The sequence below is a fragment of the Squalius cephalus genome, assembly GCF_949319135.1.
Source record: "Squalius cephalus genome assembly, chromosome: 2".
In the NCBI taxonomy this organism is placed as follows: domain Eukaryota; kingdom Metazoa; phylum Chordata; class Actinopteri; order Cypriniformes; family Leuciscidae; genus Squalius; species Squalius cephalus.
In genome coordinates this window covers 58,841,405-58,864,288 of record NC_137123.1, presented here as the reverse complement: position 1 = coordinate 58,864,288, position 22,884 = coordinate 58,841,405, and the positions used below count along the sequence as shown (strand labels likewise).

At 37.3% G+C, this 22,884-nt stretch overlaps 1 protein-coding gene across 2 annotated transcripts in view; it reads left to right on the top strand.

Moving 5' to 3' along the window:
* The window catches only part of hecw2b (HECT, C2 and WW domain containing E3 ubiquitin protein ligase 2b), a 60,334-nt gene that overhangs the window by 4,298 nt on the left and 33,152 nt on the right, over positions 1–22,884 (top strand). The window contains exons 2-3 of one of the 2 annotated variants that reach the window (XM_079856449.1): positions 10,801–10,953; positions 17,662–19,541. In XM_079856449.1, the coding sequence (XP_079712575.1) occupies positions 19,208–19,541 (334 nt within the window). In that variant the 5' untranslated portion in view covers positions 10,801–10,953; positions 17,662–19,207. The remainder of the gene's footprint in view (positions 1–10,800; positions 10,954–17,661; positions 19,542–22,884) is intronic. The other variant, XM_079856448.1, reaches the window with a different exon arrangement.

Sequence of the window (22,884 nt, the reverse complement as noted above, 5' to 3'; positions counted from 1 at the left end):
TGAGCATGTTGTCAGACTGATAAAAAACTATTTATGTAACACCTCACACCATAAAAGTATAAATAAATGCTTACCTGCTCAACAAAATGTCAGCCGTGAGTGTAGGGGCAAGCAGGGCCGCTTGCTGCTGTCGGTTTGTTTTTTCTCCATTGCTGAGCTGATGCTACTTTGCTAGCTACCATAGACTGTCAGCGCGAAATTTCATATCGCAGGAGGGGGCGGGGCGGGGCGGGGTGGAGACGCGAGCGCCACGTGGAGTTTCAAGTGGAGCAGGGGATTGGATGAGAGCAGTTGACCAATGTAAGCTGTCCGGCCGGACAGCTTACATTGGTCAACTTCTCTGCAGCTGTACACCCAATAGAGTGAATGGATTTTTTTCATTCTTTTTTCTCTTCATATTGTTAGGATTGTACTGTAGAACCATAACCAGCATCTGAACGAGGTTATTAATAATGAACAATCTTTGAAATCGTAGACCATAGCTTTAACTCTACCCCACCTTAAAATAACATTAAAGCCGAACGTGCATTCCTAACAGGCAAAATGGTTCCTCTAGTTTAAAAACAGGAAAATGGTAGTGGCGTAAAAGGTCAAACACATGACATCCAATCAAATTACCTCATCTTTTGCGGTCAAAACTGACTGCATCCATACAAGCAGCCAGTGCGCATGTGATAGTTGCGTGCAGAGTGTGTTGTCTTAGCAAATCACGCTACATTACTGCCGTTCTGACTATGTATGTACCTTTGTAAAAGTGGTCACTTTCACTCGCAAGTGAAAGTAACATGTGAAGGCCAAGTATGGGAACCCATACTCGGAATTTGTCCTCTGCATTTAACCCATCCAAGTTAGTGAACACACATTAGGAGCAGTGAAGAGTGAACACACTTCACTGCGGCACCCAGGGAGCGATTGGGGGTTAGGTGCCTTGCTCAAGGGAACTTCAGTTATTTCCTGCTGGTATTGAGATTCAAACCCGCAACCTTCAGGTTACCAGTCCCACACTCTAACCATTAGGCCACGACTGGCCCATAAAACATGAAGCATGAAGAATGAAGAACAAATATAGACACAAGATGCGTCCCAAATGACGCATTTGTAAAAATCCAATTTAAGTGAAAATGCAACACAGAGGTCCAATTCATAATCTTTGTGGAATAAATTAACATTGTTTTCATATTACATTAAGTTTTGCACCGTTTTTATGCATTATAAGTAGCCTATTATAGAGCAGTATGTTACTTCTAATCGCTGGAGGTCTTCTGGACTTTAAGGTGTTTATTTGACCTGAAGCTGTGAACCGCACTACTGCACTGTTACTAACCCATAAACCTTATTAAACACCCTGCCGCTAACCAGTTGTTGCTCATTTTAGCCAGACTACAGAATAACTTGACATTTTCTTAAATAATTTTACATTGTGTGCTAATGACAGAGTGCTTTGGTCTCTGTTGCTTTCCTTAAACGAATTATTACTTTATTAATCCTGTTTGTTCTGCAAAGATGGCTTTTTTTTGGACACCATCAGGTGACGCATCAATTTGTCTCTCAAGTTTAGACATTCCAGATCTTCTATATATGGAAGTGTGTGCATTGATTTATGAGTAACTTTTTGGCAAACTGGTGGCTAATTCGTGTGAATTTGTAAGATCTCAGTCGTGTTTGTTTGTACAATCCGCTTACTTGTACGATTCACATTGTACAAATTCATACGAAATCGCAACCTCATAAAATAGTTGCGTTTTCCTGTGAAATGCATGTGCGTCTGTTTGTGTGCGTCTGGTTGGATGTCTGGTTTTCATCCCTGTGAATGTGTGTGTAAGTTAGACATGTCTTGCGTCAAATGCATTGTTTGTTTCTAATTTTGTGCATTGGTACGTTTACAATGATCAGGTTTGCGGGTGAATCATGGGAAGAACGTATGTCATCGTGGTAACAATGTAAGCTTAAACTTGGACTGTGTTTCAGCAGCAATCGCAGGAAGAAGTCAAGGCTCTTTCCTGGTGTTTCCTTGAGCAAAATGCATGTGCAAACACACACTTACATCACTCTGTACCCAAAATAGAATATGCATCATGGCCTATTGTTCATCCAAACAGTGCGGTTACACTGATGTGGCATTTCTCAGCCTTATTTGTCAATACAGGCTGAAATGTGTGTTTGATAAACCCAGATGACATTTATTGAATATTAGTCAAAAGTAGGGGTGTAACAATATATCGTGTCACAATATATCGCAATACAAAAATGCAACAAGATGTATTGTGGATAGTTCACCCAAAATAAAAATTACCGTGTGAGAAAAAATCCAAGTTTACAGAGTTTTAGTGTCAGTCCTACATTAAACTACTATATGTAATCAATGTTAAATATAATGTATATTAATGCAATGTGGGAATATTTGTGGGTCCTGATAATGCCAAATGTCTTATGTTACCAGTAAAAAGTGGCCGACAATATTTTAAACATTTCTTGCCAATGACAGAGTGAAAGCATATTCATCTGAAATAATTCTGCATTTTTTCAGCTTCAGAATCATGAATATTTTATTCTGGTGTCACCATTGTCCTGTGCATTGGGTTTCCAGCACCAAGTCCAAGCCTATTCATTTACACCCACAATGTAACATCAAATTTAGCATTTTAATCAACAGTAAAAAATGTTGTTAGCCTTTTATCATATGTCTTGGAGAATCACAATAATATCGTATCGTGAGATGAGTATCGCGATATGTATCGAACCGTGACATGAGGGTATCGTTACACCCCTAGTCAAAAGTCACAACTAGGGTTGGGAGTCGAAAATCAATTCTGGAATCGGATGCTTAAGGTCAGGAATCGGATACTAGTTATAAAATTTAAATTTCTACTTCGCTTATCGATTCCCATCTGTGCATTTTAATGTGGTTAAACCATTCAGAATTGCAAGAAGAATTGTAAATGGTTTTAAACCATTCAGAATTGCAAGAAGAATTGTAAATGGTTTTAAACCATTCAGAATTGCAAGAACATACAAGAATATTTGCTTTCTGTGTTGTGAACTTAAGCAGTTGAGAAAGAAAATGCATGTGTAACAGTATACTGGATCCATGCATTAGGTCTTAAAGTGACAGCAGCCTAATAAATCTGCTGCTGACTTATCAAAGAACAAAAGAAAAAGAAAATCAATCTAATCTTGACTGAATAACTTATGTAACTTTAATAAGGATTAATCCATATGTTATCTATTACAATAAAACTATGCAGTGTTATTTGATTTCAATTTCTGAACTTTGTTCAGTTGTATTTATTGTGCTATTGCTAATTTGCTCATTGTATTACTAACTGTATACTTTAATAATGTTTGAAATTTATATTTGTTAGTCTAGTTTGTTAGTTAGTTCTTTAGGCTGCTGATTTTATTCATCTGCAAACAGAATGTTTTGCAAAAAGACAGAATAAATTTGTTTAATATCTAAATGTTTGCTTTTTTTTTTCCATATTGGAATCGATAACCAGAATCAGAATTGCTAAAATTAAAACAATACCCAACCCTAGTCACATTGCCTTTGGGATTATTCTACAACAGACGATAAAACAACCAGATGACTTTTGCACAATACGTCTTGAGAAATTTTGTTACTCAAAAGTCTGTTTTTTGTAACTTTCAGTGAAGTATAAACTTGTGTGGGAGACGACTGTGGATATACTGTAGAAGTATGGAGCTATAAAAATGAATGTCAATAATATTTCTCAGATAATTGTCTTTGGAGAATATGCTAACAAATATATATTGTAATCTCTGACTTTAGATTGCAGACTTTATTTTGGCAAATATGAGCACAATTTGATTGATTTTGAGATTGTTTTTGAAACTGGTTATTAGCATATTTTTCTTCTGAGAAGCAAAAGACCTTTTGACATTTTTCTCCATGCTTTCTTAGAGATATCAAGGGATATCATTTGTTTTTTCCGTCTATTCTCATTCTTTGTGCTTTCACAGTTATTGTCAGATTTTGTCAGAGCAGCAGCATAGAAATCTTTACAAATCTTACAAATGAGTTAAATCCATTCTGTCATGCTAAACGCGCAGTAATGTGACTCATAACATCAGAATGTGTTAATAAACGGACATACGACGTATTGCTAGGAAGCACGTTAACATGCTACATTAGCCTATTGTTTGGCTGTGGACGCCAGCTGGCATGCACAAACCCGCCTCAGATATGGGTCAGTGTTTTGGCATCTGAGTGGCCGGGATGTGCTGGCTCATCTATAAATAGAGTCACCCTCAACGCTGTATAAATAAACAGTGAAGCGATACGAGGTGTTGCATGCGGGGGCTAGTCTAGTTTGAGGGAGTGTTTGCCCCTAAAACTCAAGTTTACTTACTCTTGATCTGAGGAATGTAAATAGCATCAGTAGCGGTTTTGCTGAATAGTTTTTTTTTGCTGAATTCGGTTTAATAACTATACAGTGAGTGCTCTCATTGCTGTTAACACCTGTAATATGATTTTAACAGATCCTGATCCTGCAGTTATTTTGGTCGTTTTTGGTCGAAACACCATTTTTAAAGATGTTCTTTTTCATTGGTGTATTTAAGCTGTAGGTGCATGCACACCCTTGTGAAAAAGAAGTGCACTTTAGCATACTTTTAAATGAGTTTTCGATTTATTATAGAAATAATATAATTCTGTGTAAACTGACTAATGTTTTCTGACACATAATTGCATGTTAATTGCAATTAAATAGTTTAAATGATTTTTAAATGCAATTAACTTCAGAGTTAAAATACCTACAGTAAGTAGGACTCATTTCATAATTACTTCTATTGCCTTAGAAATACATGGTTAAAGAGTACCAAATCTACTGATAAGCATTTATGGGAAACTAAAATATACTTTAATGTAATTTCTATTAATATTTTTTATATATAAGACATTTTTAATGATACATTAGCAATTTAGTACAATTACAATATATTAACTTGAATGTATATATTTAATAACATGCTACAGTTAAAATTGTAAGTCCTGTGCTTTAGTATATGTTAGTCAGCACACCAGAATAAGTGTACTTTTTTAAAATCAAAACATAATGATTTAAAAACTTTTTATTTGACCTTATTACAAAGTGCAATTTTTAAAAGTGTACTTATAAGTAGCCTTTTATTTCATTAATATTATGTTATCTAAATAAAAAAATCGTTTAAGATTTGAAGTACGCTACAAGTGCACATGCAATACAATTAAGCACACCAGACAGGAGCCTTTTACAAAAATAGAGAAAATATATTTTTTTTTTCAGAAAATGCAATCTACTTTCTAATCATGTTCCCTGGAAAATGTATTTTGATTTTTAATGTATGTTTTTGTCCCCCAATTTAATTTATATTGTAATAATGATGACTGAAGTGACTAAGGTATTTTGGTGGACAATCTATGGTCAGTTTTTTGTGGCCATTAGTTTATGCAGAGCCCAGACAATTCTTCTGGAATGAGTCACAACATTGGTTTAAATGGTCATTTCCTTTTCCTGCCAAGAGATAATCATGTTGAAGGAAAGGATGCATACAGCGAAGACTTGCATAATGATGATCATTTAGATACTATGTTGTCAAGGTTAAGGTGAAAGGTTCTACCTCAGATATTCCCATTTACCCAAATAATCTAGTTAGCGTCATGTATGTGTCGTCCCATCAGGCCGGCGTTTAGCCTGAGTGCTCTGAGGGTTCAAAGGTAAAGTCTTTCAGTGGAGGCATTAGACAGGATTTGGGAGCGCTGAGTCAGTCATCGGGAGGAAGTGCCTTGAGGTGGGGACAGGATATAAGATCATTAGCTAATGCATCTTAGGTGAGCTTCTGACCGTTCCTGGCAGAGTAACAGCCACAGGCGTCAGCGCCACAGACAGACCTGCTGACCTCCCCCTCCCCCATTACTTTAGGCGTGTTGGCGCGGTCCAGTTGCCAGCAGTTGAAGTTATGTGGACCGTACCAACTAGACAGATGGAGGGGTAAGGTTTATGGTTGGGTGTTTAATTGTGCTTTGGCTTTTGAAAGGTTTTATTTCTACATTTGATTGATTATGTTGTGCATTGTTAGCCTGATGTCGTCATACTCTACTCAGATTCTAGTCAGAATATGAGTCTGATACTGCTCCATTGGGCTGTGATTATGGGACGTGTTTCAACCGAACCAGGAAAGAAAATGCCTCTTCACTCATTTGGATAGACCTACATCCAATCAGAGCAACGGAGTAAGTGACGTATGTTCTTCACTCATCTTTCCGATCGACAAATGCCTTGATCGCGGTTCCCTGTTCCTCTTTTAAAATGAATGCGCTGTCGATATGTTCTATAACAGACGCGATGGCGGAATCTACACATCTCAATTCTCCAGCGGCAGTCATCTTTGTTGTAAACGAATTCAACCTAAGCGCTCTTTGGTGCCGTGGATGATTACGTTACTGTTGATCATCTGTCCATCATCGTATAAAGCCCGCCCTGACAATTTGATTGGTCCGAACAGCTCTGGTTAGAGCATAGTTGCTCCACAACGGTACCCTGGTAATCCAGAGTTCTCGCGAGAGCACAAGTTGAATTTGCTCAGCGAGTTTACTCTAGTGTCAAGTAATGATGCTCATTAAATATGCCCTTGTATCCAAGCTGCACCAATCACATCGGGTTATCTGATATAGGCGGGCCAGAGGCGAGATGACGACAGCACTGCGACGTCGAAGACATTAGTAAACATTGCAAGATGGCTATGGATGAACACCAGTTGTTTGAAACGGCTTTGGCCGCTACAATGAAAGATTTAGACTTTTTCTCTAAAACAGGAACAGAAGACGACGCTCGAATCGTTCCTTTGCAAGAAGGGCGTTTTTGCTGTTTTGCCGACCGTATACGGTAAGAGTCTAATCTAACAGTTAGCTCCGCTGGTAGCTAAGCGATAACTTGTTGTGATTGGTCGTAGTGTTATCCAATTGCGTGCAGTGAGATTTTCAAATGCATGCGCCGCCCCTCGAGCTGGCCAATTTTCATTAGTCGACGCCAGACCATTAATCTTTTAGATTTAGGTCTGGATTTCCAGGCTACCACAACGGATCAAATCCAGACTGAATTTCCCGACCTCAAATGTTGTGGGCGGGACTAAGTTCGGCTGGCATCCAGGCTAGTGCATTGTAAGTTTATAGGCCCGAAACATGTTGTACAGAAGAATATGAATTCCAATTGTGCGTTCAAGTCATGTCAGAAAAATCATATTTACGAGTTGAACTGAAGACTAAAAATGTACTGTTTAATGTTATTTTTTTTAAATTATTTTTGTACTTCATGTATGCTGAGCAGAGATCTGGGATGAGCTAGGCTATATTTTGCTTAGAGGTATGTGTGCAATATATATATATATAACTTTATTGCAGACACAGGTCCATATAACACAACATACAGCATAAAAAAGGAGATACAAAAATACATAAAAATTCCATAATAGCCTATAGAATATACAGGCTATTACACCAGTGTCGTCTAAGCCTCGAAGAATATCTATAACAGCTTTTCAGAGGATTGACTATGGCTACAATTATATGGTTCACTGAATTGTCCAGTCGACACATAAAACCAAACATCAGTTGCCTTAAGAGTGCCTCACAGGTTGGCACTGCCACAAACAAATGACTGGCACTATGCCACCTAGGGACACGGAGCAGCAACCTCATTGCATCATTGTATGCTACCTTTAGCCGCTGCATACTCTTTTTCTTATAGTTAGACCACAATACCGTGATAATACCGATAATTCACTGAGCAGAGATGTTCCACTGAAGATGATACCTCAAATTCGTACCGTTGGCATGTTCTTTACAAGGACAGGAATGTTTCAACTGATGCGAATGTACCACAAATATATACACCAAAATTACGATTGGGATACTCTGAACTTTGGGGACGAAATATGGGGGACGCAGTGTTGCTGTTGACAGTAAATTTGTTGAAATTAAATTATTTTGTTATTTACAAAAAAAAAAAAAAAAACTAAGTTACAAAATATCACGGTATTGTTTAATGACAATAGAATACGTAATGATTAAATTTACAGCACCTGCATAAATTGAATAAAAACATAAAAAAGCAAAAACACACCTAATGCACATTCTTTATGTATAATTCACTGCTCAAGCTTGAGTTCATGTTGTTGAATTCGGAAAATTATTCAAACATAATTCGTACTTGTGCAATGCAAACTTGCTTTATACAATGTCTTCGCAAAATTACCGCAGAGGGCACTAAAACTAAACTAAAACGTGTATTTCTTTTTCTGTCAGGTCAACTACTGTCATGGCGGAGCAACAGTTTGATAATAATCTTGTTGAGCAAGTTAACTTTTATCATGTTTATTAATAGCTATTTGAATAGTATTTGTGGTTTGATTCTCAGACATTTGAAGGTAACTTTGTTGCCCCATTTGTGTATTGATCGACACATTAACACAAGGTATCAGTGGACAACTTATTGTCTGGCAGGGATTTGCATCTGTGTTTGTGAACTTGTTTGTAAACAATAATTTTATCAAGCCTTATAGCACTAGGCCATATCGTGATATCGATATATTGTGCAGTCGTAGTCCATAGGAATAGACTTTGTTGCATCGTCAAGAGTCTCTGTCACTCGTGTTGCGTGACTTTGCCAACTGTATTGACACTATCATTATTAAAAAAAAAAAAAAAACTCATCCTTTTTTGAAAGCATTAACTGATAATAATCTGTTCTATTCATCATTCCAATAATTCAATAATTCCTTAATGGCTTGCTTATAGTTGATATATTTGACTAATCTGTCTACTCTCAGCGATTGAGAGTGACTGGAGGTTTGATTTTGAGTCAAATCTGGATTAGTTCAGCAGGGATACAGACAGACCACAAAACAAAAGACTTTCACCTTGCAGATGACAAAACTTGCATGGAGGAATCCATGTGTGTAAATGGTCATATCTTGTTGTTACCAGGATATTGTCGATACCAGAAACTCTTCTGAAACCACCTAGGAACCACCCAGAATATTCTTAGTGTTATTTTAGTATTATTTAGTATTTATTAAGTATCATTTATTTACCAATAATTGGATTTATTAGTATAAAAGCTAATTTGAAATTACATTTTTATTTTCATATATATTTTCAGGTTTAATTTGATAGTTTATATGACATATAACTTTAGTCTAAACAAGACTAAAGTTTATAACTTTAGTTTTAGTAATTGCTTTAAGTTTTTAACTTATTTTTTTAAAGTTTAGTTTTTCATCTGACATTTATATATATATATTTTTAATCATTATTTCAGTTATTGAAAACATAGTTTTGTTTTAGTTAACAATAACAACACTTGTCTCTAGCTTTGTAACGTCGGCTATTACAAATCACAATTTCCATACATATAGTATATTTAGACACATAATCCTAAAATATAATTAATTTTGTACAAAATAAAGCATACAAAAGAGGATAAACTGTATTCATTTGAGAAAGATAAAGTGCATGACAGTAATCAAAAAAGAAAAGAGAGACATATGCTGTGTAGTTTGGGAAAAACATGTTAGGAAGAAATTACAGCGTAATGAAAAATATGAGTAGGACAGGTGGAGGAGGCAGAGATGAAATGTGAGATACTGGAGCCTGTGCAGTTGTGTTTGTGTTTGTGGAGAGAGAGAGAGAGAGAGAGAGAGAGAGGGAGGGGCAATCAGGCCACAGAAATGAGATGAGACCGGCGCGGTAATACAGGGATTAATAGAAGCATTCTGTCACCGCTAAATCCACCCATTCACCCTCTAATCCTCGCCCAGCGATCAGACGCACACCTACTGTATGTGTGCCAGTTAGCGTGCTAGCCTGTAGGATGTGGAAGCAGACATGTTGTCAATGAGATGAAGTATACATTGATTTGTTTATTAAAAGTTTGGGGAGATTGACCTTCTGACCTACTGAAAAAACTTAGGTATAGTATCTATCTATCTATCTATCTATCTATCTATCTATCTATCTATCTATCTATCTATCTGTCTATCTGTCTATCTGTCTATCTGTCTATCTGTCTGTCTGTCTGTCTGTCTATGATCTTTAAAGACCTACTGTAAGCGACGTGGTTGTTAATTGATGGAAAAAGCTTTTGTTGAAGCCATCTGCCTGCATTGTTTTAACTTTTTTTTTTTAAATAATCATGTTTAACAGTGGTATTCCTGGTGGGAAACTACATTACCCATGATTCTGCAAAAAATCTACATCATTCGGCCCTCCCGCTCACGGTGAAGCATTGCGAATGACATAAGAGTCAGTTTCCCTACGCTCTCAAATTACTTAAATATTTTTATAAATATGCGAATATTCATGGACTGCAGTGCTTTTGCTCGTTGAAGACTTTTTTTTTGCGTCTAATGTTGGGGTTCACCTTGTAGCTGGTTTGTTTGGTTACTTTTTAAGATCCCTATTGGAAAAATACTTCTGGTAACAAGCTGAAAAAGTGTGTGAGCGGTGTTGACCTCATGTTGGTGTTTCCAAGATGGCCACCTTATGAAATTGTCTTTGCTTCTAATCTACAGAAAAGTAGCTAATCTGAGATAAGATTGATGCTATCCTTTAGATGAAAGTAGTTACGTTACAAGATTCTGAGGCTACTTATAATTTTTATAAATAGGAAATGTTATAAATAATAAACAATTACATAGTATTTTGTTTAAAAAAACAGCAGTTCTCTAAAAAGGGTACAAAGTTTTTTGTTTGTTTTTTTGGCATATTATTTTTTTGGTGATTTTTGCCTTTTATTGTGACAGGACAGTATAGAGTTGACAGGAAGTGAGGTGGGAGAGAGACGGGGGACGGGATTGGGAAAGGTCCACGAGCCGGGACTCGAACTCGGGCCGCCCGAGCGCAACGGCGCTACATGTCGGCGCGGTGACCACGAGGCCATCGGCGCCAACAAAAGGGTACAAAGTTAAACTACATTAAATAGTAGGGACATTTTAACATTGTAGCATATGTAGTGTTAAGTTACACACTTCCACTGCTGGTTTGTCAATGGTGGACTCTCGTGTTTAAACCAAAAACAGAAACTGTGTAAATGTAGCTTGCTTTTAAATAGATTCAAAGTCCTGCTCTGTGTATTCATGGCATTTGTGGGACATCAGGAAAATGACTGCCCTAGTTTTTCTTAAAACTTCACCCTTCTGATGGCATCCCAGCAATCTTAGCAGGGAGTGTGAAGATCTCCTGCTGACCATCACATCAGAGGAGAATTATAAATGAGAGATCTAACACTGGTAGTGTGAATCTCCTCTTGATCTTATTTAGTTTCACCTGCTACCAGGACCAACACTTACTGTGATGCTCTCAGAGCAATCCGAGACTAATTGGTGAGTTCAAGAGGAAATGAAAGGCACAATGGGAAGGTCGATGGAATTGGAGTGGAATTTTTTTGAAGGTTCACTGTATGTCTTCATTTAACCTCTGTAGTTCTCGTCAGTGTTTGTATTTGTAAAGAAGAGCTTTTGTGTTGTTAAAGGGTTAGTTCACCCAAAAATGAAAACTCTGTCAGTAATTACTCACCCTCATGTTGTTATAACCCCGTAAGACTTTCGTTCATCTTCGGACCACAAATTAAGATATTTTTGATGAAATCTGAGAGATGTCTCACTCCTTCATAGGCTTCTAGATAATCGATATCTGCCATCCCAGAAAAGTTAGTAAAGACATCGTTAAAATAGTCCAAGTGACTACAGAGGCTCAACCTTAAAGGTAAAATATGTAAGAATTTTGCATTAAAATATCCCATAATCTCAAGGCCAGTGCTATATATTTTGTTAAGTTGATTACTTACAATATCCCAAATGTTTCCAACTATTTTTAAATCGTGAGAAAATTGCGATTTTAACCAAGGAAACGGGGCGTTAGAGCAGGGGGGAGCTGGGAGTCGCCGGTCAATTGCGTCATATCCGCGTTACCCTTGGTTTCCGCTCGTACTGCGTGGAGTCCTGGACAAATGCGGAAGTTGTAGTTGTAGCGTCTATCAAGCAACACACGTTAGCTTGTTCGTGCAGTCGTTATGGAACACAATTATTCTTTACCGATTGCAGCTGGTTCTGTCGACAAAGCATGCTTAATTTTATATTTTCCAAATGTAGCATTCGGTAATAGTTATGTTTGTGTAAGGGAAGTATTATTGCTTTAGATTTGTGTTTAGTTTATTGACATTGTTTATCATGTCTGGTGTTTATGGCCATGTAAATAATAGCATGTGTTATACATAAAGATTAATCAGTGTTTTGGCAAATGATGTGGGTATGTTCGAATGTACTTTTACAACAATTGTTTAGAACACGTAAAACTGCGCCGCGTTATCACAACAATGAATTCGACATACAGTAACATCTATGATAACCAATTTAGTATTAAACCTTACTTTTCTTGCGGTTAATTCATTTTAATGAAATAAAAGTGTGATGAGGTTCAAGAGTCAGGAAGGAAGAACACAGGGGTCGGCGTGACTGGGACTCGTACTTTATTAAAATGAAGCAAAACAAACAAAAGTCATGCACAACGCGCATTCACCGAGGCAACCGCGACGGCACAAAACAGTTAAAAAATGAGAGCTCGAATCCACCGGTTTTCTTTCTCTGCGTCCAATTTTCTCTTCAGTCTCTCTCTCGTTCCAGCGCGGCTTATAAGCGGTCTCTCCACGCGGATCACAGCAATAAGACACAGGTGTTCGTCATTTGCACTTGGCCTACTTGCGTCCCGCTCGTCTCTTCTCTCTCCCATTACAGACCGCACTGAACCACGCCCCCCTCGCCACAAAAAGCATGTCATTATAAAAATAGAACTTAGCCTCATCCATGAACATGATTTTTCGATTTCTCGTCTGACTGATTTACATCCACGGTGGAGTTCAAAACAACAGTTCCCATCATTCCACGCTCCTTCACATCGTCATCAAGCTACGCCGTTGTTGTTGTTTGGAATGTAGCGCCCTCTAGCGGCAAAAAATTCTTGCATATTGTACCTTTAAGTTTATCAAGCGACGAGAATACTTTTTGTGCCAGAAAACAAACAAAAATAACAACTTTGTGTTGTTAAAGGGAACAGAGCATTGTTTTGGATGTTCGATAAGTTCTGTCACGAAATATACATGATAAAAGCCGACCAATCAGGTTGTGAACATATCCCTATGCCTTTAGGTTCAGTGTTAAAATGGCAATGTGAACGCTAAGGTTTTTGGTCCAGACCAAACGAACCAAGTGGACCAAACTACAAGTGTGAACACATCCTAATTGGGCAGTTCTTGGTCAGATTGGGTGAAAATGCGGACCAGTCATGCTCAAACATCTGGCTCTGCAAGACTAGAGAATTGCTGAATGTTCTCCTAAAATGCTGATTTTAGATGAGCTCTCCAGAACCATGGAGGTATAACACTGGCTTTCCAAACCGACTGTCTCCAGATAATTTTCTTAGGTATAAAAGCCCACTCGTCTCAACGTGTTACGACGCTTCTCACTGTCTGCTGTTGTAAAATGGAGCAGTCGCTCCTCTGAGGATTTGCTCTGACAGCGGCATACAGACGAGCTGTTGAAGTAATGATGAAAAGTTTCATCGGAGGCTTTGTGCAACTGTGATGAGGGCTAATTTTAGCAGTAAGAAAAGGTGAGGACAGAAAAAAATTAAATATCTGATGGTGTCATGAGCACAACCAGTTGGCATGTTGTGTGAAAAACCATGGTGAACGTAATCTGTATATCAAACAGAGAGAGTGGAAAATGCTTTTTACAACTAAACTGGCTTTTTTTAGTGTATAGAAGTGTAGAATATACTAAGGAAATGAATCACTGTGAATCATTATTGACTAATTAACAGGTGAGAAAAGCTTTAAATAAAAGAGATAAAATAAAAATGGAGTATTTATGGACTGTAACCATAGCATGAACGATCCTGTGCACTTCAGAGTAAGACTACAAACACTTATGCTTCACGGAAAGGTAAACATACTTCAACCGTCACCCCTCAACCTCCCTCCTTCCTGTTTTTATTGATAGTGACATTTCCCAGGAAAGTTCCTTGCTGTCACACTTTTAAACAATGCAGCAGAAATGTGTGGGAGAGAGCGAGTGAACAGCATGGCGGTTACATAAGCACCAGACCGCCCAGTGGGACCTTCTCAACTCCTGCTCAACAGACACACTTGTCCTTTTTTTATCACTCACACTTATTCAGCAGTGTATTCACATGGTAAACTAAACTGGTATCAGAAATATTAGTACACTACTGTTCAAAAGTTTGGGGTCGGTACGATTTTAAGATCAAGGCTGCATTTATTTGATCAAAAAACAGTAAAAAATAGTAATATTGTGAAATATTATTACAATTTAAAATGACTGTTTTCTATTTTTTAATGTATTTTAAAATATAATTTATTATTGTTATGGCAAAGCTGAATTTTCAGCATCATTACTCCAGTTTTCAGTGTCACATGATCCTTCAGAAATCATTCTAATATGCTGATTTGCTGCTCAAGACACATTTCTTATTATTATTATCAATGCTGAAAACATTTAATATTTTTTTACTTTTTTTTTATTCAGGATTCTTTGAAACCGCGTCTATTTGAAACAGTAAAGACATTTATAATGTTATAAAAGATTTGTCACTTTTAATCAATTTAATGCATCCTTGCTGAAGTATTAATTTCTTTAAAAAATCCCCAATCCTTTGAATGGTAATGTGTGTCATGATAAAATACTTTAAGCTTTAGCCCATAAATTTGTTTCCGGGCGGACCGATAAAGAACGCGACACAAACGTCTCCCGGACATCCTGCAGAATTCAATCAGTCAGATCGCGACTTCAAAACGCCTGAAGTGTTTCCAGAAAAGTGTGCTATATGCATCGAACGTTCAGAACGGCTGAGACTACTTGTCAACTAACTCTCAGAGTATTATTAGACCGTTAGTAGACTGTTAGGTTAGGGTTAATTGATATGTTGTTGCAAAGTTAGTAGTCAGTAGAATGTTTGTTGAGGAGCATCAGAATAAAGTGTTAGCAGATATTAAGCAGACAGTCTACTAATACTCTAATGAGAGATAGTAGACATGTAGTTGCAAAGTTACTTAGTAGAATGTCTAAAGTGGACTATCGAAAGAAAAAACAAGTGTTAGCATAACCACACGTCAGAGTAAGGCGAAGAAAAGATCAGGAGATATTTTAGTTTACAGCATCTGAAGTGTGACTATTTGTAGCATTGCTGCAGAGCTTTAACGTTTCTCTCCAGAGTATTTAGTATGGCTGTGCACTTGTCATGATTTACTCATGCTTTTACAAAACCCGTATGACTATCCTTTTTTTCCCCTGAAGAATGTATTCATTGCTGTTTGCCGTAAAATTACAATATAATGGGACTGGAGCTTTCCAGCTTCAAAATAGACAGAAAAGCACCATAGACGTATCCTGCAAGTATCCTATCACAAATGCTATATTTCAGGTCTTCTGCTGTCAATTTAAGATATTTTTCACTGAAAATCTTTTCTTACAGTGAGCTTTTAACCTCTGCAATCATTCATAGAAAGTTACTTTCAAAAGAATGATTTGTACTACATCTTTCTTGAACTATGATGAATGCACCAAGGAGAGCAAACCCGGGCGTCAAAATTTCCAGTGAATAATGACAATTTTGCTCTGTTTCGGACACAAAGCTATTGTAAGACTTGGGACTTAGAATATACCAAATTCTTATATATCACACCACCTTTATGACACTGTTACGGTGTCATACTTTTATGGTTCTCATTTTGGAGCTTGACAGCACCAGTCCTCATGCGCTTTGATAATATCCTAAATGTTCTGAAATCCTTTGTGTTTCACAGAGGAAAGATAGTCATACGGGTTTGAAATGGCATGATGAGTAACTGATGCCATTTTTGGGGAAATATTCTTTAAGATTCTACACCAATCAATTCTAAACCTAGCCGTGTTAACAATATTTGGCTACAGATGTCATTAAAGTGTGATGTTTATGATCTAATGCCTTACTTGTGTTCATATGCCGTATCTGATATATGGTTTTCATTTGTCTTCTCTCTCTCTCTCTCTCTCTCTCTCTCTTGCTGTCTGTCTGCGCTGTAGTTATGCAAGTTCCACTGTACCGTCTGATCTCGATCATATTTTATCTCCCGAGTTTCATCGCTTTTTCTTCTGTTTCTTAATTTCTCCATCTGTCTTCGTTTCTCTCTATTCTCTGTATCTGATAATTGGATCCATATTAAACCATCGCACAGCAATTTAACAAAATGGCTTTACTCTGTCAAAAGCAAACCACTTGTGGTGAAATCCATGTAAACTTATTTTCATTTTTCAAAAGTTCGAACTAAGTGATCTTTTTATATGCAACATCTACTGTTAATGTTCTTTTTACAGGAAAATACAGTGGTGCACCATGGCATTAGATGCAATGGCATAGTACATTGATATATAGTATATAACATGAGACTGATTGATTACCACATTTATGTACTATGGTATTTACTTATAAACGTGGTATTGTGATGGGTCAGTGTCTATTGACTGCCCTACAGACACAGCGAGACAGCTTGTGGCTGTGTACGGGATGATTTTGGCAGTAGTATAGAAAGCTCTTGTGTTTGGTCGGTGGCCAGGACGTGCTGAGGAAAGCTGGGCATGCCACATCGCTCGCTGTTTCACACCCTTATGGAAACCTGCACAGACAACTCAAGCAGAAAGAGCTAATTTAGGAGCTGCACGCTTATCTAAGCTTGAAAGGAGGGCTGACTGTGAGAGAGATGATGTGAAGGAAAATGGGAGAAGAATGGTGATATACTGTAAGAAAGAGGTTTACAGTAGGATTACATTTCTTTTTCTTTATGTCAATCAATATGAATCTTTTTGCTGTTACCATTGATTTTGAAATTTAACCAAATTAAAATATATTTATTGTTGGCAGATTTAATATACACTACTGGTCAAAAACTTGGGGTCTGTATGATTTTTGTTTTTGTTTTTGAAAGTTATCTTATGCACAACTAGACTGTATTTTTTTACCAAAAATACAAAACCGTAATATTGTGAAATATTATTACAATTTCTATTTTAAAGTTTATTAAGTTTTCAGCATCATTACTCCAGTCTTTAGTGTCACATGATCCTTCAGAAGTCATTCTAATATGCGGGTTTTTTGCTCAGGAAACATTTCTTATCATTATCAGTGTTGAAAACAGTTGTGTTGCTTGCTTTATATTTTTTTGTGGATTCTTTGATGAATAGAAAGTTTAAAATAACAGCATTCATTTGAAATAGAAATCTTTACTGTCAATTCTGATCAATTTCTGATCCCAACATTTTGAATGGTAGTGTAGGTTTTTTTATGCTGATTTTAAGAAAGCAGATTCGTTATGAATACAAATTCACCAGTAGGCTGGGTCTTTTGTCCATCATAAATTAATCGGATTGTGAAAAGTGGTCTATATGTGAAAAAGGAGAGTTGTTACAATTTAGTATAGATCATGCAACAAATGTTTAGCTTATGTTAAACTGATGAATCATTGTCCTCAACTTCATTGAGATAAATGTATAATTTATAAACACAATCTGTTTTTCTACCTATTTACCCCCTTGCTTTTTTCCCTTTTCTTTTAGGGATCATTTGTCCTCCATTTACGGCCGCTGGCGTATGTCCCATTAACCAAACCCCAGCGTGGACTCGAACCCTGTCTCAATCCATCTCCTGGACCTGAAGGCAAAGCGGAGATCAGATTCCTTACATCACAAATCCAGTACTTACTACCATCTTGGCTACTACAAATGGACAGGAAAAATCCACCCTGCATTAAACGAAAGGAAGTAGTAATGCCCATAGCAGATGATTTGGATGGAAACTGCTATGATACTGAGAAATATGTTATATTCAGTTCATTTTCGTTTTTCAATGCTTTAATCCCTCTGAGACTCTAAATATGGACCTTTGAGATTCCTGACTGGTATCCGGCAGCTTTTCTTTTCTGGTTTGGATGCTTATTTGATACCTCAACGGCGTAAACTCAAGCCTGTTGGGTATTTTAGAAGTGGGTTATGTAATCGCCTTTTTAGATGCCAAACCCCAGAGAACTTGAAGAAGGAGAAAACATCATCAGCTAGTGCTGTGAGTGGGTTTGTCGGCCCGTTTGGGCCTAAACCCAAACCTCAACTTTTTTTTTAAGGCCATTTGGCACCCAGAAACGATCTCTGCATGATCTCCACCATTCATTGATTGTGGACTTTTGAAAGATCTGACTGGCATTAAATGCTCTTTGAGTTGAGATTTGGAGGCCCAGCAAACCCTCAATCATCGGGATTGAATGTGTTTAAGATATCTTAAGGTCGCAATCCCAAGATTGTTATGAATTTCGGAAGCCAAATTTATATAGTCATCATTTTAGATGTTACTGCCGCTTCTAGAGAGTTTAAGGAAGAAGAGAACTTGCGCTGACTAGGGCTTGTTGGTGCTTATTGGGCCTAACCCAAATCTAACCTTGTTTTAAGGCCATTTTCCACCCAGAAACTAACTCCGTATGACCTCCACCATTCCTCAAAGACTTTGAAAATGAACTCTTGAGAGATCTGACTCTCAGCAACTCTTGAGAGATCTGACTGGCATTAGATGCTCTTTGAGTTGAGTTTGAGGCCCAGCAAACCCTCAATCTTTTTGGATTAGATGTGCTTAAAATACCTTGAGGTCGTAAACCCAAGTTTGTTATGAATATCTTAAGTTAAATTCTGTGTCTTTACTTTATATTAGATGCCACCACCACTTCCAGAGAACTTAAGGAAGGAGAAAGCTTCCACCAACTAGGGCTTGTTGGCACGTCTTGAGCCCAAACCCAATCCCACCCCCTTTCCCCCCTTTTTTGGCCATTTGGCTCCTATTTCTTACCTCCATCTCATCCCGACCTCCACCATTCGCCCCTCGCTGGCCACGGCAGTCCTCCCTCCCCGTTCCCGCCCCCACCATCCCCCTCCTCATCACCCAACCTCTTCACCACATCACACTCCCCATCACCCAACCTCTTCACCACACCACCCCCCCCATCACCCAACCTCTTCACCACACCACACTCCCCATCACCCAACCTCTTCACCACACCACACTCCCCATCACCCAACCTCTTCCCCACACCACACTCCCCACCCATCCACCCAAGTCACCATGGCAACCGGCACTACCACCACCGCACGTGAACATCTCCTAGTGGTGCGGAGGCGCACCCCTCACATGCGCTACACGCTGAGCCCGGAAAACCTCCGCAGCCTTTCGTCGCATGGTGGCTCTGCCAATGGGGCGAGCTCTAGAGGAGGAGCACCTGAACCGATGGGGCTGCAGCGGGCCAACAGTGACACCGACCTGGTGACGTCGGATAGTCGTTCCTCTTTAACCGCCTCTACGTACCAGTTCACACTTGGGCGAGGGCAAAACCTGGTCATCTCTTGGGACATCAAGGAGGAGGTGGATGCCACTGACTGGATTGGGCTGTACCAAATTGGTAAGATGTTTTGGGGTGTGGGGAAACTCTCTATTGAAAGTATTTAATTATATTACTTTTAAGGAAGGTAAACTTATATTTACTTACCGTTACTTCCATCATTTTAGACAATCAGGTAGTTCCGGTCAAAACTAACGGCATTGGTTGAGCTAATGTTGTGACGCTCAAACAAGCAGATTGCAGTTCCATTTGGTGCCACTAGAAGTGCAGAAATTGCATAATTGCAGCTTGAAGTGAAGTGATGTGGAGAAGGCTTTGTCTCCTCAAAATAGCAGGCCTAATTTTTCATGCAGAGAATGTAGCCTGTAGACATTGTGATTGCAGTTTAGACAGTTTTGTGTCAAAAGAGACCTTAGTTTGACACATTGCACCGCTCATTTGTCATGCACACTGTTTAGGCCAACATGACTACATAAGTGTACATTTTGAAGTCAGCATGAAATGTTGTTTGCAACACATTTTACTTCCATAATCTGAAGTATTTCTGACTAAAACCAAACACAATTGTGCTAATTTTGATTTAAAGTCACATTTTATAATTTGTAATGCGTAATCCCCATAATTTGCTTTGAATGTTCTCTAGATAATCTTATGTCTTCATTTAAGATATTTGTTTTTCCATCAGGGGTTCATTTTGATTGGGTTAAAGGTCAGATTTGTCTGTGTTTAAATCCTGTTTTGACAGATACATGAATAGGGTTTGGAAATAGCTGAGTGAGAGAAAACCATATCTGGTCTGAAAAGATGGATGAATGATGGAAAAAGATGATTCTCTCTGTTGCCGCTCCATTGAGCTGGACAGGCTGTAACCCAGAGGTGGGCGGGATGACCAAACTCTTATTGTGTCATATGAGTAATTTTATATAATAGTAACGGTATAGTATATTGCAATATTTAAACCCCAATTTATATGAATATTTATATGTATTTTTATATGTAATCAAGTAAATTAAATATTAAACATATGAATGCTTCTTCATATCATTTGAATTACCTTTGCTTTATTTGGACTTTATTTATTTAACTCTTATCTGTCTTACACTTATCTGTATGACCTTAAATTAGTATTTAGTTAGTTATTTATAAGTCCCTACTCCAATTATAATCAACATCATAAGTAATATAGCAGAAACCAGACATTTAATGGTAACATTGCATGGTAAATGAGCAAATGAAAACGGATAAACTGCTGACTCTGTTATTCACTGGCTTAATTGCACCATGTCATCAGCTACATTTTATCTCGTCTTCTCCTCCGCACTTGCACTGATGGTTGAATCTAATTACTCAGCATTATTGTAGATGCTTTTGAGAGCCCATAACCGCCGTAGTTTTGATTTGTAGAGGAGAAGTGGGAGGATTAGCGTCCCATGAGAATGATGAGATGCCAACCAACCATGAAAAAGCTCAACCCACCAGTATCCCTAGATACAGACAAGCTGAGCAACTGCAATACAATTAACCATTCACTGACTTGCAATGAACTATACACACATTTGTTACGTTTGGAGACATTATTATTTTATCATTTTGGATAATTGCAGGTAAAGTGGACACATTTGATTTCCCTTTTCCACTGTACAGTGTAGTGATGGTTAGCTATTTAAAATTAATTAGCTAACCATAAAAATTTAATTAAATTAAATATTGTGTGAGAGTCAAATCCATTTGGCATCATATTCTTAAATAACACCAGTGACTAAATTATCAGAAAGTGCTGTAAATTTTGAAATATTTGGATCTGTCTTTCTGGGTCTAATGCTTTTAAAGTTTTCTTTCTTGCACAAGAAAGAAAAAATTATACTTCATAAAATTTTCTCAGCTCAAGAAAAGCATTAGCTTGAATCAAATGGATCAAAACCGCTTCAGTAATGCTATCTCTATAGATTTGGCTTCTTGGAAGTGGGAATTTAGTGGTGCAAGTTACAGTAATGATACCTTGAATTGTGCAGCTCGTGTGCTGTTACTTTTCTGTGATTTGTCTTTTGCTTTGCAAATGGTTAACAGCCAAAAAGTAACTTGGAGGGGCACGGGTTATCTAGGGATCGAATATTGATATCATAAAACCCCTCAAGCACCCACAAAAGCATGCAATCATTACTCGTGGATTATTTAGAAATAGTAAAAATATTGTTTATATAAGATTTCATTAGTTGACATATAAACTTGCTTTTTGTTAGCTTATTCTTAAAGATAGATGTGTATTATTATATACAAGTGTAAGTAATCTGTTATGTGGTTTGAGCACAGGTCTGTTTGACAGTCATGGTCAGTGAAAGCCGATCTCTACTACAGCCGGCTTCATGGGGCCATCGATCAGGCCGGGGGAATTCCTCTGTGGCCTGTCCCAGAGAAAGGCCTCCGCTCAGGGATTGTGCCCGTCATCGATCCACTCAGATCCTCTGGAGTTTCATTCATAGTCTTATGTTCCCCACGGGACTGACCAAGGCCTGATTCATGACCTGTGCTACACACTAACAGAATAACTGCCTTAATATGACATGTTTTATATGACCAAAAATGACCAAACAATGACCAAACGTTTGATTTGGCTGATTTTATTTATTTATTTTAAAACCGTAATAAAAATATTTATCTCATGAGTTTTATATGTATTCAGTCATTTTTGTTAAAAAGATGTCCATCACAAAATCTATACCAACAACACACTTGGTCAAATCTCAGCCCAAATATATATATATTCCATAAAGAAATTAAATTTTTCTTTTGAAATTTAATAGAAATAATTTAATAGATAATAATTTAATAGGCAAAATCTATACCAACAACACACTTGGTCAAATCTCAGCCCCAAATATATATATATTCCATAAAGAAATTACATTTTTCTTTTGAAATTTAATAGAAATAATTTAATAGATAATTTAAAATAGATTTTTTTTTTTTGCATTATGACAACATTTTCATGACAAATTAAGCACATTTTCCTCACTTTTACTTAATTGGACAAAAATAAAAAGAGGTCAAGTAAATGTCAATACAAAGTAAATCTGTAAATACTGTACATCATACCAAAATAAATATGATATTATTTGTTCTACTGCCTTTTTATGCTGGTTTAAATAACTAAAAGGAACATTTGTTAATTTTTTTTCTTTGTAATTGAGAATAATGGGGATTACAAAAAACTTCCTTCGTAAAACGTCGTATGCACGTTAATGATCATTTGAGGGCAAAATGTGCTGAATTGTCATGAAAATGTCCTGAAATAATGGAAAAGAATGATAATGGTGTTAAAACATTTTCTTTTCTTCATGAAACATATTATTTTATGTATATAAATGTATATATGTATATAATTAGGTACCTATAAATAAATTTG